A 27,445-nucleotide genomic window follows, 5' to 3' on the forward strand; every position below is an offset into this window, starting at 1 on the left:
CCTTATGGCAGAAAGTGAAGAGGAGCTAAAAAGCCTCTGGATGAAAGTGAAAGAGGAGAGCGAAAAAGTTGGCTTAAAGCTCAACATTCAGAAAACGAAGATCATGGCATCTGGTCCCATCACTCCATGGGAAATAGATAGGGAAACAGTGGAAACAGTGTCAGACTTTATTTTTGGGGGCTCCAAAATCACTGCAGATGGTGACTGCAGCCATGAAATTAAAAGATGCTTCCTCCTTGGAAGAAAAGTTATGACCAACCTAGATATCATATTCAAAAGCAGAGACATTACTTTGCCAACTAAGGTCCGTCTAGTCAAGGCTATGGTTTTTCCTGTGGTCATGTATGGATGTGAGAGTTGGACTGTGAAGAAGGCTGAGCGCCGAAGAATTGATGCTTTTGAACTGTGGTGTTGGAGAAGACTCTTGAGGGTCCCTTGGACTGCAAGGAGATCCAACCAGTCCATTCTGAAGGAGATCAACCCTGGGATTTCTTTGGAGGGAATGATGCTAAAGCTGAATCTCCAGTACTTTGGCCACCTCATGCGAAGAGTTGACTCATTGGAAAAGACTCTGATGCTGGGAGGGATTGGGGGCAGGAAGAGAAGGGGACGACCGAGTATGGGATAGCTGGATGGCATCATCCACTCGATGGACGTGAGTCTGAGTGAACTCCGGGAGATGGTGATGAACAGGGAAGCCTGGCGTGCTGCAATTCACGGGATTGCGAAGCGTCAGACATGACTGAGCGACTGAACTAAACTGAAGTGACAGAGATTATCACATTAAGATGAGTCCCGGGTATCAGGGTAGTCATCAAATTCTCCTATTTATATGTTTACAATATTTCACAATAAGTTAAAATAGATAAAATTTAAAAATACGATATGGGTAACTATAGTTCAGTTCAGTTCAGTTCAGTCTTTCAGTTGTGTCCAACTCTGCAACCCCATGAATTGCAGCACACCAGGCTTCCCTGTCCATCACCAACTCCCAGAGTTCACTCAGATTCACATCCATCGAGTCCGTGATGCCATCCAGCCATCTCATCCTCGGTCGTCCCCTTCTCCTCCTGCCCCCAATCCCTCCCAGCATCAGAGTCTTTTCCAATGAGTCAACTCTTTGCATGAGGTGGCTAAAGTACTGGAGTTTTAGCTTTAGCATCCTTCCTTCCAAAGAATACCCAGGACTAACCTCCTTTAGAATGGACTGGTCGGGTCTCCTTGCAGTCCAAGGGACTCTCAAGAGTCTTCTCCAACACCACAGTTCACAAGCATCAATTCTTCGGTGCTCAGCCTTCTTCACAGTCCAGCTGTCACGTCCATACGTGACCACTGGAAATGCATATAATGCAACAGAGAAATGTAGCCCGAGATCTGCTTATCGTGGTGATACTTGACCTGAAGTCTGTTAGTGCAGATAGACAGTGAGGAGGGACATTCTCTGCATTGAGAACAGTTGAATGGAGGCATGGGGAGAACCTCTGTGATGTACTTGTTGAATATTCATGCCTAAGATATAGAACAAGAGTATAGGAAACTGTGGTTGAGAGGAGTCATGTGAAGTTATAAAAAGTGCTCATATATCACATTAAACATCGAAACATTAACCCGTAGCCTGTGGAGCACAAACAGTAGTGTGAGCTTTTTTGTCAGCAAGCGGAGTTGCACGCTCATATTTGTGGATCAGAAGATGAATTTGTGGAGTTTAAAAAGTCAGTCAGGGTGGGCACAGACTGGAGGCAGGGAGAGGGGTCATCATGTGGATGAGGAGGGGTCCCGAGCATGACCATGGGCAGAAGGGGAGGCACACGGTGACCTGTTGGATGTAAGCACAGAGGGAGAAATCGTGGGTCACCTGGAAGTTTGCTTGATAGCCGACTTTGGGAATGGTGGTCCCATTTGCTGAGATCTGAGATGCTAGAATGAAAGGGAGATGACTTTGAATATCTTGAGTTTGGGGTCCTTCCGGAATAATTGGGTGGAAGACCTGAGAGTCAGTGGGAAAGATTAATTAATACAAAGAAGACCAGAAGAATATTAGAGCCCTAAATTTAGATGTCATAGGTTTACAGGTGAATCTCTATATGTGAGTGAGGTGTTCCAGGTGGACTGTGTGTGAGAAGGGAAAAACACTCAGGACTTAACCCAAGATTTGCTTCTAATGAAATGTGTATGAACATGGGAAAGAGAGATGTGATACTAGCCATGAACCTTTAATGTGTTTAAAGATGATGAGAAGCAGCTGATGCACGTGGAGCCCATCCATGCAGATGTTTTGCTGGAGACTTACAAGCGGAAGATGGCTGACGAGGCAAGGCTCTTCCTGGCTGAATTTCAGGTGGGTGCTCCTCTTGCCATAGGATGAGAAAGTTCATTCTGTCACCAACATGCTCCATCTTAAATGTGTTGTGTAGCTGTTGGCCTTGATAGTTTATCCCACATAATAATGCAGCGGAGTCAAAGCAGCTATTATTACCAGGTGTTTGCAGACCAGCAGAGAGATTCACAGTCATAAAACTAGTCAACATTTCAAGATAATGCTGCTTCAGTGAATGAGTACCAGTTATAAAGTCATGTCCAGAAACACATTGGGCTGATGTGTCCTTGTGCTCTAGATAATTACCCAAGTGTGTTTTTCAATGAATTTGAAAGTGGCAGAGCAGTTACTGCTAAATTTGCTCTCATGGGATTTATTCTCCAAGTAGTCCATCATTCATTTTCTTAAAGAGGGCTTTTTGCATAATTCCTAATAACGTTCATTTCAGTTACCATATGCAGCTTGTTCAACGGGGTAAAGGAAATATGCACCAGGATGGCTCACTTGTTCAGAACCATAAGTGGTGAGGGGAAGTGGTTTTTCTACAATCTGCCCTGACCCAAAGGATCTTTGTGTCTTTCAGAGCATTCCACGGGTATTCAGCAAGTTTTCCATCAAGGATGCTCGAAAATCCTTTAACCAGAACAAAAATCGCTATGTTGATATCCTTCCCTGTAAGTTGTTCATTGAGAATTGGATTCCCATGCATTTAGGCTACTTGATTATCCATTATTTCACTTATTTAATATTTCTTTTCATTGAGCAGATGACTACAACCGTGTTGAACTCTCTGACATAAACGGAGATGCAGGATCAAACTATATAAATGCCAGCTATATTGATGTGAGTAAAAAGTGCATCATGGCCAGGTTTTACAGCTTCACCATTCTGTCACTGACCATTTTCATTTTTCTTGTGTCTATACATTCTATTCGGCTCCAACTTTGTCATGGCAAATTTTAATGTTTTCAAAGAGTTTATTGCACTGCAGTTGATTAACAATGCTGTGTTTCAGGGGTAAAGTGAGTCAGTCACACATATACATATGTCCACTCATGGCAAGTTTTTAGAAACATTATTTGAAATCATTTGAAGGAAGCCCATCCCTGTCACTGGTATAAACAACAACATCACTAATATTTGCAAGGACAATTATATATTATTTACTATCACAGTTATTTATTACTTACTATCATTTATTATAGGACTTTTGTCTCCCAACAAAATGATAAGAATTAAAATGCTCTGGTGCCTGTCGTGTGTTGTACCTTACGCAGATTATCTATGTGTGTGTTTCTCATAAGAGCCCTGCCTTTGCGCCTCACCGTAGAGGTGAAGATTGGAAGGCACTGGTTAATTTGTTACTTTGCCCTTGTTCAGTTAGTAAATGTCTGAGGATATTGTACATGGTTAATTTATCCAAAATATTTTAAAATTGTAATCTATTATACCATTGCTAATGAAGTAATGCATCACACAAAATTAAAAAAAAATAAGCAGTATGAAAATACAGAGACACTATTACAGAATGTATGGCATGGCCTTATTGGTTACCTATTTTATATATAGTAATGTATATATGTTAATACTAAGCTTCAGTTTTTATCATAGATTATTCTTGAATCTGACTGCGGCAGAGGAGACCTGGGTTCTATCCCTGGTTGGGAAGATCCTCTGGAGAAGGGAATGGCAACCCACTCCAGTATTCTTGCCTGGAGAATCCCATGGACAGAGGAGCCCGGCAGGCTACAGCCTATGGGGTCGCAAGAGTGGGACATGACTTAGGGACTAAACCACCACATCCTGTTTCCTCTTTATCCACTGAGAGTTTTCTTTATACATAAAGCAGAAAACAGCAATATTTGTTACCCCTACTTATGCAAAAATGTTACCATGATATTCATACTGTTCTGTATGATGTTTAATTTACCTAAAATATATATTTCAGATACATAAAATGTCACTCTATGAAAGCAGAGATTGGCAGGCTTTCTCTGTAAGGGGCCAGATAGCAGCTTTGGGGGTTTTACAGGATGCACCACCTCTATCACAGCTACTCAACTCTGAAGCCCATGGCTACACTTCTATAGATAATACACAATGTGGCTAATACTAGGCCATCAGTGGTATATCCCGGCACTAGATAAAAGGTAGAAGTTTGAGGCTAATCTCAGGATGAGTTATTGAAAGAAATTGAGTAGAAATCCCCAAAGTTACTCTATGGCTGGTAAGGAGGCTTTAAAGCTTGACAGGATATAAAATGTAGGAATGCCTGATTACTCTTATAAATTGCTGCACCATCCCAGATGGAGCTAAAACCTACGTACTTTTCAGCTTTGTTTAGGGTATATCACAAAGACACATGAAGTTATGGATATTGTTTGTAAATGTTAATATGTTTGGCACAGTTAAATGACTGATCATGAGTTAATAAACTCCTCCTTATAATTTGAAACTGCTCAGGAAAATACACATCCAAGAAATGACTGATTTGAAGTAACGTCCTTACTTCACACTTTTGCATGTAAATGAATAATTGAATGTTCAGTAAATGATATTTCTTTTTTGTCTGTCTTGAACAGGGTTTCAAAGAACCCAGGAAGTACATTGCAGCACAAGGTAATTTCTCTGGTAGTCTGATATTCTTTTTGAAAAATTGCTTGTTAGCCCTTTAAGAGGGGTGTTTCTCACCAGGTTTCCTTTGTGTACCCCCAGGCCCCAGGGATGAGACCGTTGATGACTTCTGGAGGATGATCTGGGAGCAGAAGGCCACGGTTATTGTCATGGTCACTAGATGTGAAGAAGGCAACAAGGTAGGAACCCAGAAGGTTCTCAGGGTGAAGGTCTGGGACTCACAAGGTGGAGGCTGGATGTTAGGGAAAGAGAGCTGGACTGCATTTCAAAAAGTCACATCTGTATGTGCTTGGTGACAAAACAGACACTTCTCTCTTTGAACATTTGATTTAAATTTTCATACCTATAGAAGGATAAAATATGTACGTATATAAATATACGTCCCTGGAGAAGGAAATGGCAACCCACTCCAGTATTCTTGCCTGGAAAATTCCATGGACAGAGGAGCCTGGCAGGTTGCAGCCCATGGGGTTACAAAAGGCGGGCATGTCTTCACAACTGAGCGTACAAATCTACATATATAAGAATAAAATTTAAATGTTTCTGCTTAATTGCTGGACTCCTATGGGGTTCCTATTTTGTTAAAGTCTTATTTTAAGTTCAGTACACTTCTGTGAGCTGGTTTCACAAGTTCTTGTGACTACTTGAAACACACTGACCTTCGCACTGACCCTAGGCAGATAGATGGTAATTTATGTAACGTGACTTTTGGAAGCCTGAAAACCTCTGCATGCCCCAGCCTGAAATTAACCACATGCAACCACATAATTTCTTGCTCACCACCAAGCACGTCCCCATTTAATATGCAGCTAAGCCTGGTAAGATCATCTGCTGGGTAGAATGAAGGAAATCCTTCTGGGCACTTCACGGGAAATGGAACACTTTTCAAGCATCCCAGTGAAATGGAATAGAAACATGTTTTGAGACCTTCAAAGAACACATTTCTTGTTTTGTTTTACAAAGAGGGTTTAATGAACAAATTCATTTAAATGAAGAACTTAAATGCTTAATGGTTTTTTAAACATAGAACAAGTGTGCAGAGTACTGGCCGTCAATGGACGAGGGCAGCCGAGTTTATGGAGATGTGATTGTGGAGATCACTGAGCACAAAAGATGCCCAGATTACATCATTCAGAAGCTGACTGTTGGAAACGTGAGTTTGGTTTTGATAGAATTTTAATTTTCAAACTCTTAGTCTAAAATGTGACTATGGAATAGTCAATGTGAGACATTGAAATATACCTGGAAGTTTTATTTTTAATGAACTACATGGGGGAAGAGTTGGTTAAAACAATAAGCCACCAAGGTCAAGTAAGTGACAGATGATATTTGTCTGCATCGCATTCAGGTATTTATAATGTTGTGACCCTTGAAGTAGAAAGAGCTCATTAATTGTGTTAAATGAATGACCGAATTATTGAATGAGTGATAAAAATGGTCCTTAGTCTCAGTAGGTTTATTACCATTATGGAAAGAATATACAATGGCATAGAGACTACTCTAAGAAGTCTAAAGTTCTAATTCTGTAGGAGAAATAAAATGTTTAGGTCAGAAAAAAAAAATTGTCAGTGTGGCCTGTTAAAGTGGTGGTCCTCCCATATACTATTACATGATTCTGCTCGTATGAAAAGTCTAGAATAGTCACACTTACAGAGACAAAAGGTTGGTTAGTGATTGTTTGGTACTGAGGTGGGTGAGGCAAGAATAGAGCTGACTGCTAATCTGTACGGGGTTTTTTGGAGAGTCATGAAAATACCCTATAATTAGTGGTAATGCCTTCACAACTCTGTGAATATAATAAAAACTTTACTCTTTAAAGGAATGCGAAAATATCTTAATAAAGGTATTTAAAAGGGAGGTCCTTATACTGAGATTCGATCCCTGGGTTGAGAAGATTCCCTGGAGAAGGAATGGCAACCCACTCCAGTATTCTTGCCTGGAGAATCCCATGGACCGAGGAGCCTGGCAGGCTGCCGTCCACGGGGTCACACAGCGTCAGACACGCCTGAGGGACTAACACACACACATACGCACATAGATAAGTTTGATAGTTTCTCTCAATTCCACTTATTGGAAGTTTTCTCAGTAATCTGAATTGTATTTCCATATGATCCAGATACATTTTGTACAGGGGAAAAAAAATACCAGTTGCCTATTTCTCCTATGGCCTTCTAAAATCTTACGGCATCACTAATAACTGGTAAAGTAACACTCAAAATTCTCCAAGCCAGGCTTCAGCAATATGTGAACCGTGAACTCCCTGATGTTCAGGCTGGTTTTAGGAAAAGCAGACGAATCAGAGATCAAATTGCCAGCATCCGCTGGATCATGGAAAAAGCAAGAGAGTTCCAGAAAAACATCTATTTCTGCTTTATTGACTATGCCAAAGCCTTTGACTGTGTGGATCACAATAAACTGTGGAAAATACTTCAAGAGATGGGAATACCAGACCACCTGACCTGCCTCCCAAGAAACCTGTATGCAGGTCAGGAAGCAAGAGTTAGAACTGGACATGGAACAACAGACTGGTTCCAAATAGGAAAAGGAGTACGTCAAGGCTGTATATTGTCACCTCATGTATTTAACTTAGACGCAGAGTACATCATGATAAATGCTGGGCTGGAAGAAGCACAAGCTGGAATCAAGATTGCCGGGGGAAATATCAATAACCTCACATATGCAGATGACACCACCCTTATGGCAGAAAGTGAAGAGGAACTAAAAAGCCTCTTGATGAAAGTGAAAGAGGAGAGCAAAAATGTTGGCTTAAAGCTCAACATTCAGAAAACGAAGATCATGGAATCTGGTCCCATCACTTCATGGGAAATAGATGGGGAAACAGTGGAAACAGTGTCAGACTTTATTTTTCTGGGCTCCAAAATCACTGCAGATGGTGACTGCAGCCAGGAAATTAAAAGATGCTTCCTCCTTGGAAGGAAAGTTATGACCAACCTAGATAGTATATTGAAAAGCAGAGATATTACTTTGCCAACAAATGTCCGTCTAGTCAAGGCTATGGTTTTTCCAGTGGTCATGTATGGATGTGAGAGTTGGACTGTGAAGAAAGCTGAGCACTAAAGAATTGATGCTTTTGAAGTGTGGTGTTGGAGAAGACTCTTGAGAGTCCCTTGGACTGCAAGGAGATCCAACCAGTCCATTCTAAAGGAGATCAGTCCTGGGTGTTCATTGGAAGGACTGATGCTATAGCTGAAACTCCAGTACTTTGGCCACCTCACGGGAAGAGTTGACTCATTGGAAAAAGACCCTGATGCTGAGAGGGATTGGGGGCAGGAGGAGAAGGGGATGACAGAGGATGAGATGGCTGGATGGCATCACCGACTCGATGGACATGAGTTTGAGTGAACTCTGGGAGTTGGTGATGGACAGGGAGGCCTGGCGTGCTGTGATTCATGGGGTTGCAAAGAGTCGGACATGACTGAGCAACTGAACTGAACTGAACTGGACAACTAGCAACTCTGACCTTGGAGGGCTGTGAAGCCAGTGGTTCATGGCTGAATATATGATGCTCTGGAGCCAGGAAGGACCAGTCATAGGTGAGGGTGATGTGTAGAGGCCGATGCCCGTCTGGTTACCTTGATTAGTCTGACATGACTCTTCTTCATTAGCTCGGTTACTTCTGATCTGAAAATGATGACCAACCAAGTTGGCAGTTCCTCTTCATACTTGGTTAGAGATTATGAATTATGCGTCTTCTAGTGCTTGCCTTGGAATTGGGGTGAACATGAGCTGTAATCTGGAGCTGACTTTCCCCAGTTCTCTCTCTACTGTCTGAACTGACATTTCTAATGAGAAATACAGCATTAGTCAAATAATTAATCAGACTTTCTTCCTATGATGATAGTCCTGTTTGTCTGCCTACCCAGGAAGAAGTATTCCAAACCATGTGAGAGGAGCTTTTACTTTATTTCTTTTCAATCCCATCCACCAGCCCCTGGTTTTGTGTGTATGTTCTTGTGTTTTTACTTTGTTTGTTTTTGGCTTGGCAGCACGAAAGCTCCTAGCAGTTTCAGCTACACTTGTCATACATTACTTACCTTCCTGGTAAGTAGTTGCTTACCGGTTAGTGCATGCCATCCCTGCATGATGTCTCAATTCCTCGTTATTCATTGGAGAGGAAAATGCAGTCATGAATGAAAAAAAAAAGCTTGCATGAGAAGTGTTTTGTACTGGCCCTCCCTTCCACCTACTTACTTTCCATAGTTTAAAACATATATGTCATCTAAAAGAAATATTATCTCCTGACTAGAGAAAAGAAAAGGCAAACGGAAGAGCCGTGACTCACATTCAGTTCACCAGCTGGCCGGACCACGGGGTCCCCGAAGACCCTCACCTGCTCCTCAAGCTGCGCAGGAGGGTGAACGCTTTCAGCAACTTCTTCAGCGGCCCCATTGTGGTGCATTGCAGGTATGTGGATACGGCCCCCGACAGCAGCAGGGCTGTTCACACCCGCGCCCATGGGGCTGTCGGGCGCGGTCTCCCCTTTGGCAACTGTTGCTTCCAGAGAGTCTATGAGAAGAAAGTTAGTGTTCCCCCTGCTTAACCCTTCTGGGCTTTTATTTTATTATATTTTTAAATTTATTTATTGTTTTATTGAAGGATAATTGCTTTACAGAATTTTGCTGTTTTCTGTCAAACCTCAACACAAATACCATATTCCAACACATATATATGGAATCTGGAAAAATGGTACTGACGGATTTATTTACAGGGCAACAGTGGAGAAACAGAGAGAATAGATTTATGGACGTGGGGAGGGAGAGGAGAGGGTGAGTCATAAGGGAAGAGGAACGTGGAAACTTACATTACCATATGCAAAATAGAGAGGCAAGGGGAGTTTGCTGTCTAACAGGGGCTCTGGATCAGCCTAGCGGGTGGGCAGGGAGGCGGGAGGCGCCCCTGGGCCTCTCTGCTCATTGTCCTGCTGCTCCTTTGTTTGGCCAGTGCTGGCGTTGGGCGCACAGGCACCTACATCGGCATCGACGCCATGCTGGAAGGCCTGGAGGCGGAGAACAAGGTGGACGTCTACGGCTACGTCGTCAAGCTCCGGCGCCAGAGGTGCCTGATGGTGCAGGTGGAGGTATGCTCCAGGCACGGTCCTCACTTTCAGCTTCCGGCTTAAACCTTTTTTCATGGTGGGAGTAGTAACCTTAAAGGAAATCCAAGTTGTTCTCAATCTCAAACAGCTTCTTTCTGTTTGCTGAAAACTCAAGCCCTGATCACAGAAGCATTTTGCATTGGTGGCTGAGAGCACTTGTGGAATAAGGATGACTATAAAGTTTATGTTAAAAAATAATGAAATACCATTTACACATCCTAGGCTGGGAAACAATTAAAAGCGCCAAAACCCAATTTGTCAGCATTTCATAAAATTAAAACTAGGAAGACCTAATAGTACAGTGCAGTGGTTAAGAGTCTGGTTTTTGGAACTAGATTTAGAAGTTTCAAATAGTGACAGTTATTCTTAATTCTTCAACCAGTTTTTAAAGTTCTTGTGTTTCAGTGAAGTCATCCAAATGGAGATAACAAGAGTATTTACCTTACAGAGTTAAGACACAAAAGGTCATCCAAGTAAAGCACTTACACAGATCCCTGGAACATACACGTAGTCAGTAGTTGTAATCGATGAATATTATTATTGAGAATGTCTGCACTTGACCCAGAAATTCCATATATTGTATGTACCCAAGAGAAGCATTTCCAAATCTGCACAGCTAGACACACATTCAAGAGTGCTCACTGAATTCAACATTGCTAGGGTAACAACGAGCGGAAAACTTTTAATATATAGCAGTGTGGGAACAGGCCAGCAGAATGTGGGAGGTGGGCTCTGTACACCGTGTTCTGCTGCAGTTGGCAGGGTTAATCGGTCTATAGCTCTCGGTGTGGGCAGGCCCTCAGATGAGAGCAGTGAGCAAATACAGCTCCCAGATGAAACATATACAGTACAATGTATGCAACTGTTAAGAAAGGACACAGAAATACGGTGTTTATAAATACACACACGGTATTGTAGGAGTCTTAAAATGGATCGTCCACTAGAAAAAAGGGAACTATTTCCTTTGGAGAAATAATATAGAATGGAAGAATACAGTCAAACTAGAGGTGGCGTTAAAGAAGCTTGAACTTTATCAGAAATATGTCATTTGTTTAAAAACAGTAAATTCAAATATGATAAAAGTTTAAGGATAGTTAAATCTGGGTTTGGTATTTTATGCTTTCTCGTATATGTGTTAACTGCTCAGTCGTGTCCAACTCTTTGTTACCCCATGGACTGTAGCCGGTCAGGCTCCGCTCTCCATGGGATTCTCTGGGCAAGAATACTGGAGTGGGTTGCCATTCCTTTCTCCAGGGGATCTTCCTAACTCAGTGATTGAACCTGGGGCTCCTGCATTGCAGGCAGATTCTTTACCATCTAAGCCACCAGGGAAGCCCCAAGAACACTGGAGTGGGTAGCCATTCCCTTCTCCACAGGATCTACCCAACCTAGGGATTGAACCTGGGTCTCCCACAAATCAGGCAGATTTTTTCGTATAATCTCTATTTTTAAAAATGCTAGAAAACTTTAAAAAAATGTGTTCCTTGGAACATCAAATTTTTTCCCCTCTCAGATACAGTGTGGAACTTTACAGTTTTATATATTAGTAATTTAACTTACTAACTCAACACTAGTCCCAGGAGGAAGTAACAGATAGTGTTTTTTAACTGTTAGGAATAAAATAGAAGTTATAAGATGCCTAATCTATTTGTGAAGCTATTTTTTTTTTCCTGGCAAAATAATCCAAGATGGAATTTACTCATTTCCTGGAGATCTATGAGTGCCAACTTCCAGATTATTTAAATGTGGCAGATACCAGTGTTCCCTTCCAACTATTGTCTCCCGATGAACCAAATGTGTGGGGGGGTGTACTTTATTTAAATGTGATTCATAGGACTGTAAATGATAAATTAACTCTGTCCTTCCTTGAAATGACAGGCACAGTACGTCTTGATTCACCAGGCCTTGGTGGAGTACAATCAGTTTGGGGAGACGGAAGTGAGCCTGTCTGAGTTACACCCATACCTGTCTAATATGAAGAAAAGAGACCCGCCCAGTGAGCCTTCCCCGCTGGAGGCTGAGTTCCAGGTAACAGCAGCCACTTGAACCTCTGTCTGTTTCCCAGGCTGTCCTGTGCACGTGGCCTGGCTCTTGTATTTGGGCTTTGCCATAAAACAGCGCACCGATGAGGGAACTAAGACACAGAGAGTTTAAGAGAAATGCCTGAGAGCACAACACTGTTATGTAGGAAACTTGTTTAAATCTAGAAATCAGACTCTGTGGCCAACATGTTAACCATTCCTCGTTAACCTGGTATAAAATAAAGTGTCAAAATAATAGTATATAGCCACAAAATTGGCCCGCCAAAGGCAGCGTAACATCTCACCTTCAACAACTGCATCTGGTTTTGGTTTGTAAAGGAGATAATTATAGGAGTTTATGACGACTGAGGAATGGGAACTGGCTGGAGCTGGTAGACAGAAACTAAAGGATAAATACGTGTGTCCTAACCTATTTATTAGGCAATTACTCTGAAAACTAACCTAGGATGTGGCTCACTGTGATTTCAGAGAGTTGGTGTAGCTGTCTCCAGGTTGTTCAGCCGTCACAAAAGTTTTGTTACTTTTCTCTTTCACTTGTAATTTTCAGTTTATCGAATCTGTGTGTGAACTACCAAACTGGTGAATTCAGAGGTTATCACAACAAGACCAGGAACGTGCTTTTAATCAGATACAGAGTCATTTAATGTTTTGGATCAGAATGGGACTGGGGTAGGACTTGAGATAGTCACCAAGTAACATGATCCAACCTGAAGACTGTACTCTGATGGAAAAACCAGCAGACTACCAGCTTGGTCTTCAGTAAGGGGTGTTTTCTCATTCTTGCTCTTTCCACGCATTTAATTCACTAACTCTGCTGTACTCCATATACACAGACACTGTTTGAAATACTTATACATTTAATCTAAAAATTCATATGTGAAGTCACTAAAAGAAAGAGTAGATTCTTTGACTGAGCAAATATGATTGAGCCTGTGCTTCTAAGCACAAGAGTCTAAGTGATTTGTATGTGGAAGTGGCTAGTGAGTGTGATCCGCACAGGCAGTAACCACAGCTCTGATAGAAACAGTGAAATTGTTCCAGCTTAGCAGAAAGGGAGACAGAAAATGAGAGTGGAGATGGAGGTTGGCTGGTGGATTAGTGATGGGACATTGAGGCAGTTGCTGTCTAACTGCCTCGTCTTTCTTAAGGGCATATGAAGTAAGATCATTGGTTGAGAGTTTGGGGGTGGGGCAGAAGTGAGTCACAAAGAAGAGTTCATACTCAAGAAAGAGAGAATGATTTGGAATAGTTCTATCAAAGAAGGAAAGCAGTCTCCCAGGTGAAGGGGGTAGGGTGGCCAGAAATTACTGTTGGATCTTTTGAAATTTATGGTCATGAATTTTCCGAGAGAGTCAGCCAGTTGGTTTTTTGTTTTTGTTTCCTGCAGTAACATTGAGGTTAGAGGCTGTGTGCAGTTGGGTTAGCCACATCTAGCATATTTTAAAGTGGCCAATTGAAAGTTGGGACGTGAAGGAGCTGAGGGTGCTTGCAAGTGAATAATTTAGGGTGGTCAATAAAGAGCGTATGAGCCACAGAAAGACATGTGGTACAATGAGAAAGTCAGAAAAGCAGTATGCTGAAGGTTTTGATAGGATTGCAGATTACTGAATTGGAGGTGCTAGAATAAATGGCTAGGAACAATGGAGGCAATTTTCCATAGCAGGTATGGTGGAAATCATGGCGTTTAAAGTGATGCAATTTTTGGAATGAAACCTGTCTACAAAAGTGGAGTGGAGACTGTGGATGGCTGAAGATTGGAGGAGAATTACAGGAGGTGAAGACATGAGTGTGGTTTGGAACAAAGTGCTGTACTGACTTTGAAAGATGACACCATAGTTTTTCTAAATGTGTTCATAATATATGTACACGCAGACATGTATGTGCATACACCTATCTGTATTGTTGTTGGTGGTCAGTCTCTCAGTCATGTCCAGCTCTTTGTACCTCCATGGATTGTAGCACACCAGGCTTCTCTGACCTTTACCACCTCTCAGAGCTTGCCCAAACTCATGTCCAGAGTCGATGATGCCATCCAACCATCTCATCCTCTGTCGTCCCCTTCCCCTCCTGCCTTCAATCTTTCCCAGCATTAGAATCTTTTCCACTGAGTGTGTAAACTGAGTGTGTATATCTGTGTGTATAATGGTACTCATCCTGCCCTCAATCTTTCCCATCATCAGGGTCTTTTCCACTGAGTGTGTACAACTGTATAACTGAGTGTGTGTAACTGTGTGTATAATGGTACTCAACTGTGCATGTTGAGCTCCCTCAGTTTAGGCTATTTATCCACTTGAAAGATTAGTTATTTATTAGGAAGAAAAGGCTGCAGGCAGGGAGATCTTCCAGTAGAAACTGACCTTTGCACAGATATCTAAAGGGCAAGTAGAAGTTAGCAGAGTGACAGAAGGAACATGGGTAGTCCAGGCAGAAAGGGTCATGGGTAGTCCAGGCAGAAAACACGCCTGTGAGTCTCCCGAGAATTCAAAGACAGCTTGGCCCCATCCGAAGGTGGAGGAGTTGGTTTGGCTGCAGCGCAGAGGGCCCTGCAGGAGGTGAGGCTGCAGAGATGGTCGGGGCCACCTCCCTAGAGGCTTCCTGAGCTGTGCAGATAGATGTTGGGTCCTTCCTGACAAGGACGGGAAGCTGCCAGAAACCTGAGAGGAACGTGCCCTGTTGTGTTCTAGAAGGATTAGAGCAAGTGAGATTGAAGGTAAAGAGGCCGGCAAAGAGACTGTTGATGTTTTCAAGTGAGAAATGAAAATGATTGTCCTAAGCAGGAGGAGAGAAACGCAGAAGGATTTGAGAGCTTCACCCGGAGATATGACAGCTTTTGCCAACTGATTAACTACCAGGAGGGAGAGGGGAAGAATCTGGAGGGCTTAAAGAAATGAAGTGTTGATTATGCAAAGCATGAGCCGAGTCATCTGTGCACGCTTTATCCTGGAGGAGAGTTGACTTTGGGTCATTTAAAATAATTTAGCATTGTTTTTGCCATATGGAGAATGGCCAATATCTGTACAGTGCTTTTAACTTATAAAAGATCAAACCATACTTTTTTACTATCTAGCACCTCTTCACTGGGAAACATATTCTGTTATATAATTGTATATGTTCAAATTCACCATGTCAAAGTACTTAAGACCTGAATAGTTAAAAAAAAAAAAAGATCAGGGATAAACTTAAAAATTGGGACCTTAGGGAATGTATGCAGATTTCATAAAACTTAATGAAATTCTTTTCTTTAGAGAACGTCTTATGCTGCAGTAATAAACTAAACCAGTCATTACATTTTAAAAGGTGTTTCCTTTCTATTTCTTTCTTTCAGAGACTTCCTTCTTATAGGGGCTGGAGGACACAGCATATTGGGAACCAAGAAGAAAATAAGAGTAAAAACAGGAATTCTAATGTCATTCCATGTATGCAGTTTATTTTTATCTTTTGTATCATAGTGAAGTTCTTTGAATTTGTTTAATGTGAGACATACACACAAACCTTTGGGAAGCAACTTTTCAACATTTGCTTGACAGCAGAGAATAGTTATAGGTTATTTAAATTTTAGTTGTAGCAAGTACACTGAACCCCAGACATTCACAATGGACTTTGGAAGACAGACGGTATTGACTGTTTTCTTTTTATCAGTTAGTTCAGAAATGAGTTTTCAGAAAGACATAACCTTTTAAGCCGGGGAAAGGCCAAGTTTTCTTTACAGGTTTTCTCTCATCTTTAGTTTATTGCAGTTATTCACTCCAGGCTAATTGCCAAGTAGAAAATTACATCCTTTTGTTCGCTTTATGTTTTCTATTTATCCCATCCTTACCTCAGGGCAGTTAAAAGTAGGCAGGAAAGATGCTACGAACTCTTGATCATCACGTTTAACAGAACAAAACATGCATCTTTTGCTATTTGAGTGTATTGATAGGACCGTGCCTATACAGCTATAATTTCATTCAGTTGCTAAATAAATATTCATACACTAAAACTAACGTGGAGAAAATATAACCCAAGATAGACAACCTTATAAATTGGATCAATGCAGGGTTGACCTAGTTAATTTCTGAAATGGACCTTATGAATACAGTTTAAAATATGGAATTGATGGTGATACAACTAATCAGATCCTTTGATCAGGTTATTCTAAATTTAAGAAATTGAGTAACATCGAGAAATTACGGACTAAATACTTTCCTCGATGAAATAATTATTTATTTGATACTGATTTAATTAAGATTGTTAATTTACTGTTAAAATTGAAAAATTAGGTTTTACCTAAGGTATGTATTTTATTAACTTACAGATGTATTTTTAAAACTTTTATCCATCAGATTTATGCCATTTCATGGAAAACTAAAGTATATGTATTAAATATTGAATAATCATATGGAACATTATGACATAGAGTTATGTCCTGTGTTTTTTTCCTGGGACTTTCTTGGGATCGATCGCCTTTCAATTAGAGTTTAAAAAAATAATTTGTTAATCAATGAGAATGGAGCAGGATCTTGTTCCATGCAGATCGAGAAGTATACATAATGCTGTCTGTCACTTCTAAATGACTTTCTAGTTTCCTCGTGACAGTCAAGCAGAGATTTATTTGTTTTTTAAATCGAATTTAAATTTCATGTTTACTTTGCACAGATGACTTTAACAGAGTGGCGCTGAAGCATGAGCTGGAGACAAGCAAGGAGAGTGAGCAAGACTCTGACGAGTCCTCCGATGACGAAAACGACAGCGACCTGGAGGAGATAAGCAGATACATCAATGCCTCCTTCATCATGGTACGTCCTCACATTCCCAAACCCGAGGTCCACCTCCAAAAAGATGCATATGTTCTTTCGGCCATGCACTAAGTGATTTTATAAAAGAAGGATGCTGCTAAATCACTTCAGTCGTGTCCGACTCTGTGCGACCCCAGAGACAGCAGCCCACCGGGTCCCCCGTCCTTGGGATTCTCCAGGCAAGAACACTGGAGTGGGTTGCCATTTCCTTCTCCAGTGCATGACAGTGAAAAGTGAAAGTGAAGTTGCTCAGTCGTCTCCGACTCTTAGCGACCCCATGGACTGCAGCCTCCCAGGCTCCTCCGTCCATGGGATTTGCCAGGCAAGAGTCCTGGAGTGGGGTGCCATTGCCTTCTCTTTAGCTTGACCATATATATGTATTCATTGATGTGAAAGTTTCCATTTTTAATACTATATCTTAACTTATTGCAATACTTAGACATTAAAACCTAATGAGTTGATACAAAACAATACTGTTAGTTACAATTTATGGCAAATATGACTACAATGTAATTTGAAAAATAATGAAATTCAGCAGAAACAAATATTTGAAAATGTTTATGTATACTCAGATCCCCATATTGCAAGCAGATCCAAAGTTGCTTGTATGTATAGTTAAACCTTTTCATTCAGATTTTCTGAATATTTAAGTGAATCTGTGTCACATACGGTTTTTTTAGTATACTGAGAATTCAAGAAGGGACTTAGGTAATTCAGTACATACTTTTTGCATATTCACTAAGCTGAGTTTATTTCTTTTCCCAATTTTCTTAAAATACATATTCATAGAATAGTGGTTATAAGATAGCAGAAGAATGCTGTCTGAGCTAAGTTGCTCAGTCGTGTCTGTCTCTTTGCAACCCCATGGACTGAAGCCCACCAGGTTCCTCTGTCCATGGGAATTCCCCAGGCAAGAACACTGGAGTGGGTTGCCATGCCCTCCTCCAGGGGATCTTCCCTCACCCAGGGATTGTACCTAGGTTTCCTACGTTGTAGGTTAATTCTGAGCTACCAAGAAGCCCAAGAATCCTGAAGTGGGTAACCTATCCCTTCTCCAGGGGATCTTCCCAGCCCAGGAATCGAATTGGAGTCTCCTGCACTGCAGGCCGGCAGATTCTTTACCAGCTGAGCTACCAGGGGTCCCTAGCAGAAGAATATATAAACATAAATTAGAGGCATGATGAAGACAATTCTGAAATGCTTATGCTTTCTTTTTTTAATCATCACATTAAGCTTTTTAAAGGAAAAGATGGTATTTTTGGAGGGGAAAAATGTGTTAGTTTTCTAAAATAATATCTTCTAAACTTGATTTTACATTAGTAGCCAAGTATTATCATTAACTATTATCTTTTATAGAGACATTGGGTTCTTTTTGGACCTAAGAATCTGTTTGTCACTGTTTTAAAAAACTGAAGTGTAGTTGCTGTACAATATTGTGTTAATTTCTGCTGTACTGCAAAGTGACTCAATCATACATACATACATGTATATACACACACTCTCATTACGGTGCTCTTTTCTGTTATGGCTCATCACAGGATGGGACCTAAGAGTCTTAATACTTTTATGTAATAGCACTGACATCGAATTAGGTGACTCTCTTTCCACATGGTTGTCTTAAGAATCCACTATTCCCTCCCCAGCAGCACTAACTGGGTCTCAATTTTTTCTTTGTTGAAAGAGTTACTGGAAACCTGAAGTGATGATTGCGGCTCAGGGACCGCTGAAAGAGACCATTGGTGACTTCTGGCAGATGGTCTTCCAAAGGAAAGTCAAGGTGATCGTCATGCTGACGGAACTGAAGAGTGGAGACCAGGTTTGTGCGTTTGAGAATCTCTTCTTTCGGGTCTTTCTGTCATAAAATCTGATCCTTCTTTCCTGGATCACTTACTGGATGGATCTCTGTATCCCAGTCCCGTGGATCCCCCTGTCACACAGTTCCATTTGCTCCTTCTCCCTGTTTTCCATCCGAGCGCTGGCCTCTGGAGTTTTCAGCTGGGTTCTGACCGTGCCCCCTGTTTGCCTCCCCCCGGCCCCCGCCAGCTCTGCCCACTGTTCACAGATCGATTGTCTAATAACGCACAGCAACCCCGGGCCTCCCTCTGCTAAACGCAGCGGACCGCGTGAGCAGGGGGCTGCTGAGAACCTACTGTATAGCACAGGGGAAAAAAACAAGGTGCGATTTGTTTGTAGGACATGCATTGAGTGAAACTTAAAAACGCATTCCAGTATGCAGTGAGAGTGTCCGACTCTCTGCAACCCCATGGACTTTGGCCCGCCAGTCTCCTGTCCATTGATTTCCCAGGCAGGAATACTGCAGTGGGTGGCCATTCCCTTCTCCAGGGGATCTTCCCGACCCAGGGATCAAACCCAGGTCTCCCGCACTGCAGGCGGATTCTTTACTGTCTGAGCCACCAGGGGAGGATGCGATAGGTACAGACATAGCTTGATGCCGCTTGAACGAGGCACCTCGACTAGTCACATTCGTAGAGTCAGAACGCTGTTGGTAGGCGCCAGGGACTGGGGTGCGTGCAGGAGGTGGGGAGGGATCGAGACTTAGTGTCCAATGGGGACAGAGTTTCAGTTTAGAAAAGTGAAAAGTTGGGGAGATGGATGATGGTGAGAGCTGCCCAACAAGTTGAACTGTGCAGTTAGATATGGTTAGGATACTACGTTTTATATTATGTGACTTTTACCACACACACACACAACAGCCACATCTTTATTCTTCTTTTTTTTTCTTTTTGCAGGATAGAAACCCACCTCTTTGATCTGACATTTAAGACCATTAGTAATCAGGCCCAATGTATCTTGCCATATCCTCACGCTTTTACGTTTTCCTCACTTTCCACCCTGGACAAGTTACTGACGGAACCTTAACACAGCGTTCGTACTCTCCTCAGTGAGCTTAACTTTCTGACATCCCACGCAGCCAGATGTACCCTCTTTTTCCATTTTGATCCTCTTCTTCTAGAAAGACAAAACTCCTGAAAACCATATCTAAATCCCGTCTTCTTTATATCCATGTAAGAGTTACTGTCACAAGATTCTATGGTTGGAGGTGAACCTCAGACCTAATTTGATCTTCTGCCTAATGCCTGTTACATATATTTGAGCCTTTTCTTAATATCACAAGTTATCAAGATTTTCCTGGCAGTACATCTTAGTTTTTACCACCTAACACTTTATCTGACATATGTTAAAGCTTATTTAATGAATGTTCTCACCAGTATGCAGTTACGCTATATGTATTCTTTTTTTCTCTCTCCTTTCCTTTCTCCCCTACCTGCGTGCATAGAAAATAGTTTTTTTTCTTTATGTTTTTTTTTTTCATTTTCCGTTTGTTTCTTTTCAAAAAACTTTAACTGGAGGAGAATTGCTTTACAATGTTGCGTTCGTTTCCGCTCTGTGACGTGAATCAGCTGTGAGGATACATATATCCTCTTCTTGAGCCTCCATGCCCACCCGCTGTCCACCCTGTCCGTCATCACAGAGCACCCAGCTGAGCTCCCTATGTTATACAGCAGCTCCCCACTAGCTACTTTATGTGTTTTTTTTCCTTTCTTTTTTAAGGGATGGGATTCTAGTAATCTTTTCCTTCATGTAAATTGGGAAAGGCAGGGAATGGAACAGGACTTCAGACAGGAATGCCTATCGTGCTCAGCAACTGTGGGTCTGTAGTTAGCGGAAATCATTTGAGGAAGGAGCAAGTACTTCTGTGATCCATGTGTTTGTCAGTCTGACTCTTTCCTCAGATAGTCAGCTGACACAGACAAGATAGAGACGAAACTTCTAAAGGTGCAGTCTCTTTCCCGCCAGACCCCTGGAGGGACAAGGAGACCTAAGTTCTTGAAGGGGTCATGACAACATCAGCCCAGTCCATCCTTTTTGAAAAGGTGGTGGTGAGGCATGGAAGGGTGGGAAAAGCAAAGCTGAGACCTAGCCTGGGGTGGCAGAGCCATGCCCATGGTGTGCTGGGCACCTTGGCTCTCCCTGGGCTCCTTGCCCAAGGTAACACCATGTATCTGTTGGATGGATGTCCAGAATACTTCCAATAGGTTTTAGATTTTTGTGAAGAGGACTCAGTTTGACAGCACAGTTAGTCATTTCACATTTAACAGAGCAGAGTGAAGAAGAGCACGAAAGAGGACAGAGGCAAAGCCGAGATGAGCGCAGTGGCTCTGAGCACGTGGACAAGTGAACAGAGCGCTTGGGCAGCTGATGCTGAACCACGTTCTCTCTCATCTAGGAAGCCTGTGCTCAGTACTGGGAGGAGGGAAAGCAAACCTACGGAGATGTGGAAGTTCACATGAAGGACACCAACAAATCTTCAGCGTATACCGTCCGTGCATTTGAACTGAGACATTCCAAGGTACACACTCAATTTCAGGAGTATGTGTCTTTGGTATAATTGATCTGGTTGAAAAATTAAGATGCGTTGCTCTGTGAGAGCAAAGCAACTCTCTATATAATGCTTTCAGGATGAACTTTAAAAAATGATTTAAATGAAAGTAACTGGGAGGGAAAAGTAACAATCAACTTACCGAATGGGCGGAGTTTCTCCCTTGAATTCATGTTCCTTCCCCTGGTTTTAGAGGAAAGATCCCAGAATGGTGTACCAGTACCAATTTAATAACTGGAATGGGGAAGAGCTGCCTGCAGAACCCAAAGAATTGGTCTTGATGATCCAGAATCTCAAACAAAAACTTCCCAAGAAGAATTCTCCGGAAGGGAATAAATATCACAGGAATGTGCCTCTTCTCATCCACTGCAGGTTGGTGGGGGTTTCACGGGATATGTTCTAAAACCCACCGTCCTGCTTGACCTCTTGGCTCACACCTCTTGTTAAAGGCGATTTCTCCTAATAGTTAAAAATGCAGGACTGCAGTGGAACACGTCCCTCCCACGTGTTCCAGAAGCGCAACTATTGTGGAAATGCAGTAGAAATAACTATATTTTAGTGCGGGAATATTAGGTTATGAGTCCCTTAGTATCAGGGGCATTTAATCCCTGACTCGGTGCTAATGCTGAACCCAGAATGTCACCTGTCCTGAATGAATGAGTGAATGGAAGCATGCGTGGACAGATGGGTGGACAGATGTTACATCTTATTTCTACCTTTACAAGTGCGTTGAGCCACTCTGCTAGTTGTCAGTGGAATCCAGAGGACTGAATGTTTTGCCTCCAATACACGTATCTTATTTATTAGCTGAAATCTCATACTTAGCAACTTTGATTTGAAACCCATTACTTGACTCTCTAAATAGAGCCCCAAAGGCAAAGATTTTAAAAATATACATAATAATACTTGATTTTATTGAATTTATGTTATGCAGACCCTTAAGTTTCATCTGTGATAGGTGTCCACCTTAAATAAGAGGTTTGAAAGAAGGATGCAAGCTGTAAACTATTTACATAAAATGTTACACTAAATCAGAAATTAAAATAGTAAAGTAAGATGAGAAACGTAAATCTAGCGAAGTGCTTAGAAGAAATGAGGCTTTTTGAGAAAACCTCATTATTATTATTAGAATTGCATATACTACAACCACGCCCTTAAACAAGTACTACTTTGGGGCATTTATTTGAGTTTTCAAAGGTAAAATTTACATGGAAAGAAAACTAAAGAAAGAAAGTTTAGTATTTAAACCTGCATGTGTTTCTTAGGGGACAGATGAGTACCTACCGTACATTCCTTGGTTATTTACATCAAAAATCTTCCAATAATATTCTTTACATTGAATTTTTATTATAATGTAACATGCCTCTCACAGTTTAATAAGTGATTTGACTGCCCTCTCCTTAATGAGTAATTTCACTAGGTATCCTTTTCCTGTTGGTGCAGAATTGTTAACGTTTGTGAGAGAAAAAAAAAGCACTAGAGAGGCAGCAGAGGGGAGAGAAAGTACATGGTTTAGTAATTTACCGTACATCAGGTCCAGTTTTCTGGATTTATCACTTTCTAGCCATGCCTTTATCTTCCCTAAATTTCAGTATTTTCACCTATCAAACTGGCTTTATGATATGTGTCTTAACAACTTCATATATAAATTAAAGTGCACGGTAATTAGTAAAATACTAAACAGGAGAAAGTATATTTTTAAAGTGTACGTTTTTAAACTAAAGGACTATTGTATTCCCAGGTTGAGAAAGTTTGCATAAAACATGCATTTAGCAGGAACGTTCTGCTCTTAAGAGACGGGAATAAAATAATCACAGTAAACCTGAAGCAAAGAATGTATTCTTATCTCTGTCTTTTGATTTTTATCCCAATATCACTTTCTCCATAAACCGTAGCATTTTAAAAAATCTTTTCTTTCTTTTATAGAGATGGATCTCAGCAAACAGGAGTATTTTGTGCGTTGTTCAACCTCTTGGAAAGCGCTGACACAGAAGAGGTGATAGACGTGTTTCAAGCTGTGAAGTCGCTCCGCAAAGCTCGGCCAGGAATGGTCCCCACCTTCGTAAGTGTGCCGCACCTACGCTTTTAGCGTGTTTTCCCTTTTTGCTTCCTCTCTCTCCTCCCCCTCTCGCATCCTCTCCTTTCTGTTCCTTCTCTTCTATTTACTTTTCTAGTCTTCTCTTTTAAAATGGCATTTTACATGATGGTTCATTGGATTTACATTGGATTGTTATCAGTATAAATAAGAGACCTAACGGGAGTTTGCCAGCAATGCGTGGTGGTGGTTCATGAAGAACACTTTATTTAAAAGCTCATGAATTCCCCCCACCCCTCCACTGCCAATCTTGAATCAGTTTGTGTTGCTGCACCACAAACCGCCCCAGCGTTTAGGGACTGAAGAAAGGTAACATTTATTATAGTTCAATCATCTGTTTGGTCAGTTGAATAGTCCTGCTGCTCACACCAGGCTCAGCCAGCCTGGACCAGGCTCCCTCGTGTGTCTGCTGTCGCTGGTGTGTCCACTGGGAGTTGGCTTGTCCAAAGGGACCTTGAGTGCCCCTAGGCTGGCAGTTGGCTGGCATTTAGCTGTGGCAACAGGGGTGCGTGGATTGCATGTCTGTTCTGGTCCAGACGTGTTCCCATAAAGGCAGCAGAATCCCTGCAGAGTGAGACCCCTGAGGGCCCATGCTTGGGACTGGCATGTGTGTTTCTCTGCATTTTATTACCTGAACAGGTCACAAGGCCAGCTCAAGTGTAGGGGTGGGATAGACTCGCCCTTTGCCCAAAGGGCCTGCAAAGTCAGTTTCCTAAGAGGTGTGGATGCCTCTTAGGAAAGCAGGGGTCTGGCTGCTTGCCACTCAGATGCAATAAAGAGGCTGGGCTGGTAGGAAGGAAAGTGTGCTTTATCTTGGAGGCTGGCACCTGGAGCAGCGGGGAGGTGGACGCCTGTCCAAAGCCAGCTCCCCCCCTCCACTGACAATCAGCGGGCAACAGCTTTTACAGACTAAGGGTGGGGACTGCCTGCAAACACAGCACAGTCAGCTCTCACAGTCATCTTCAGATTGGTCATCGGTGGTTTGACCAGCATCGTCTTGATTGTTTTAAGTGCCGGTAGTCTTCAGTTCCATGGCGGGTTTCTTCCCGTTTCTCTGAGGCCAATTCTCAGAATTGTGGCAGCTTTTGTTATGGCTACAGTCCGGTTACCCTGTAGTTAACTTCTCCACCTGGCGGGGGTTTCACTGTCTGTAAGACAGCTCACGGGATATGGCTCGGAGTATCATCTGCAGCCCATGAAGAGGAACTGAAGGGCCTTGACTGTGCTTAATGACTAAACCATTGTTATTTAGTCTCCTTTGCCTGTTCTCCTTTGTTTCTCACTTCTCTGATTAAACTTCTTCTTTGCCTAAGGTTTTTCCAGCGACCAAGGGCAAGCAGAGGACCGGGGTCCGGGGGATGAGGACCACAGGCTCCTGCTCTGTCTCATGGGTACAGAGAGGCTGTTGAATGAGCATTGTCCTTATCAACCCGAGTTGTGTCCTAAGTGTAGTGACCACAGGTGATGGTCTGGGAGCCAGGCACTCGTCACAATGCAGACTTAACCACTCACCCAAGCACGGGCGGCCCTTACTTGTGCATGACCTTGACCTTGCATGCATTGATTTTAAAAGTATACCGAGTGCCTGCTATGTGCTTTTGCCATTAAGAGACTCACTGTTTAGTGTGAGGAAAAGGCAGACCTATATTAAGCAATGCCATACGTGAAATGACAGAGAAATTATTAGGTGGTGCGGTGGTAGAGTCCACCTGCCAGTGCAGGAGTTGCAAGAGACCTGGGTTTGATCCCTGGGTCAGGAAGATCCCCTGGAGAAGGACATGGCTACCCATTTCTTCTCCATTCCTGCTTATAAAATTCTGTGGACCGACGAGCTTGGTGGGCTACTGTCTATGGGGTTGCAAAGAGTCGGACACGATTGAGTAACTGAACACATGAGTGAAATGATGGAGAGATCACTAGAACATGAATGAGGGCACTGAATTTAACCCAAGGGGCTCAGACTGGCTTTCTGCAGACTCTGGATTGGATGCCAAGTGATATGTAGGCATAAATCAAGGGAATGGGCATCCAAGATGGGGTCCTTTGCAAAAGCTTAGGAACGAGATGCCCCCTTATGGCCTGAGAGGGGACCAAACATCGATTTGGTGTGGCTACAAGGTCAGTCCTGAAGACTGCCTTGCAGTCAGTCCTTCAGAACCCTAAGGAGAGTGAGTCATTTAAAACAATCTTTTTATGAAAACACACAGGAATAGTTTTCTGTTACCCAGAGTCTTCCACACGTAAATGATTAAGTCTTGTTCATTTTCATCTGATGTTAACAGAAAAAAAGAAAAAAGGACATAACCTCTTTTGCGTAATCCCTGGCTTCTTCCCTTTGTTAGGAGCAATACCAATTCCTGTATGACATCATTGCTAGCACCTATCCCGCCCAGAATGGACAAGTAAAGAAAAGCAAGCATCCAGAAGATAAGGTTGAAATTGATAACGAGGTGGACAAAGCTAAGTCGGATGCTAACTGCACAAGCCCCCCGGAGGCCCTGGAGAAGACTCCCGAAGGAGACAAAGAGGCTGGAGGCACCAAACCCACGGAAGGTGCTGAGGAGCCGGAGCATGCCGCCAACGGCCCGGCGAGTCCCGTTTTAACTCAGAGTGCGTAGGAAAGAAGACGTGGGGCAGCTCCCATCCCCGGATTCAAGGTTGTTTCTATTTTTCTAGAACCAGAGAGGCAAAATAGATACACAGTGGATTCGTGAAGGGCATGGACTGGGGTTTGTGGGAGGCTTTTGTTTTACAACTGTAGAAAAATATTTAAGACAGTTTTGCTGCAGCATTTTTGTACAGTCTTGTGCTTATTTTAAGTTTTATCCATCTCTATCATCCAGCAAGAAGCAGCTTGTTTGTAGTCTTTGTGTGTGTGTGTGTGTGTGTGTGTGTGTGTATGTGAAAGAGAAAGAGGCAGAAACAGACAGACATGGGGTTGAGTTAGAGGATGCTTTCGAGTAAATCTAAGTGCTCTGAAAATCTTTGCCATTTTGGTTTTGAAGAAAAATGACAGTATTTTATACTAGAAATATTAACTTCTCTCAAAGGTTCTATTTTTTTTTAATCATAAATTGTGTGTGTGCTGCCAGTAAGAAGGACATGTACATTTCTAGAATGACCTCAAGATGGCCTCCTTGTCCTGCTGAAATACATCTTATGATTTCCTATTTTACTTTCAGAATAGACATAAAAATAGAATATGTGTACTACAGGAAAGTTAAGTAAATTAACATTTGGAAATCTTATATTCCATATGTTAGCATTTAGTCCAATATTTCAGGCTTATTTAATCTAATTTAAAATTTCAAGAAAGCCTATCCTGTTATCTTCATATGCTGTTTATAATTTTGAAGCACGGATTATTCTCACATGTATAATCTGTGAAATTCATTGCTTGATACTTTTGACCCAAAACTATGTGTTTGCTACAATTGAGCTTCAATAAACACCTTTAAATAAATGTAATGTGTATTCAATCCTTAGGACAAAAGTAGAGTCATTAGAATCTATTTGCGCTAAGTATTTACATATGAAGCCTAACATATCTATTTTTATGGAATAAGACATTGATAGGAGGTATATAATATTGCACAGGCATATTTTTCATCGTTAAGTTTGTTCTTGTTCACTGAAATGAATTTACTTTGAATTTCTCAAATATTTAGACTACTTTTTTACCATGAATTGGTAACAGCAACCACAATAAAATCCAACTATTATCTTTTCTTGTATATAATGTATTGTGTCACATGTTCATATATGAACTATGTAAGCATGTATTAAAATATAGGCTTTTTGCAGTTAACATTTGTGTAACAACTTTATAGGTCTCATTTTATAAAAGATCTATAGTCTAATAATTGTTTGGGATCTGAAAAAATTCAAGAAAAGGTAACAAACAAAACCCTTTTTATTGAATTCCACGTCAGTTTATTATATTAGTCACAAACTGCCTCTGAGTTGGCGTGGTTTTGTACATCTTCACTCTCTTGGCTAAGTTAAGTGTCTCAACTATGCATACTCAGTTGTTTTCCATTCAGCTCACATTTGTCTCACGTTCA

The 27,445-nt window shown here is 41.8% G+C and overlaps 1 protein-coding gene across 1 annotated transcript in view; it reads left to right on the forward strand.

Moving 5' to 3' along the window:
- The window catches only part of PTPRC (protein tyrosine phosphatase receptor type C), a 134,738-nt gene extending 107,774 nt beyond the window's left edge, over window positions 1-26,964 (forward strand). Inside the window, exons 14-29 of the mRNA XM_068985975.1 lie at window positions 2,229-2,338; window positions 2,901-2,991; window positions 3,084-3,160; window positions 4,900-4,936; window positions 5,033-5,130; window positions 5,979-6,104; window positions 9,219-9,376; window positions 9,914-10,049; window positions 11,946-12,095; window positions 15,435-15,525; window positions 16,745-16,884; window positions 18,566-18,700; window positions 21,134-21,256; window positions 21,480-21,658; window positions 23,213-23,348; window positions 25,724-26,964. Coding sequence (XP_068842076.1) covers window positions 2,229-2,338; window positions 2,901-2,991; window positions 3,084-3,160; window positions 4,900-4,936; window positions 5,033-5,130; window positions 5,979-6,104; window positions 9,219-9,376; window positions 9,914-10,049; window positions 11,946-12,095; window positions 15,435-15,525; window positions 16,745-16,884; window positions 18,566-18,700; window positions 21,134-21,256; window positions 21,480-21,658; window positions 23,213-23,348; window positions 25,724-25,999 — 2,063 coding nt within the window. The 3' untranslated portion in view covers window positions 26,000-26,964. The remainder of the gene's footprint in view (window positions 1-2,228; window positions 2,339-2,900; window positions 2,992-3,083; window positions 3,161-4,899; window positions 4,937-5,032; window positions 5,131-5,978; window positions 6,105-9,218; window positions 9,377-9,913; window positions 10,050-11,945; window positions 12,096-15,434; window positions 15,526-16,744; window positions 16,885-18,565; window positions 18,701-21,133; window positions 21,257-21,479; window positions 21,659-23,212; window positions 23,349-25,723) is intronic.
- The last annotated feature ends 481 nt before the right edge of the window (window positions 26,965-27,445 follow it).

The sequence above is a fragment of the Capricornis sumatraensis genome, chromosome 14, assembly GCF_032405125.1.
Source record: "Capricornis sumatraensis isolate serow.1 chromosome 14, serow.2, whole genome shotgun sequence".
Taxonomy (NCBI): Eukaryota; Metazoa; Chordata; class Mammalia; order Artiodactyla; family Bovidae; genus Capricornis; species Capricornis sumatraensis.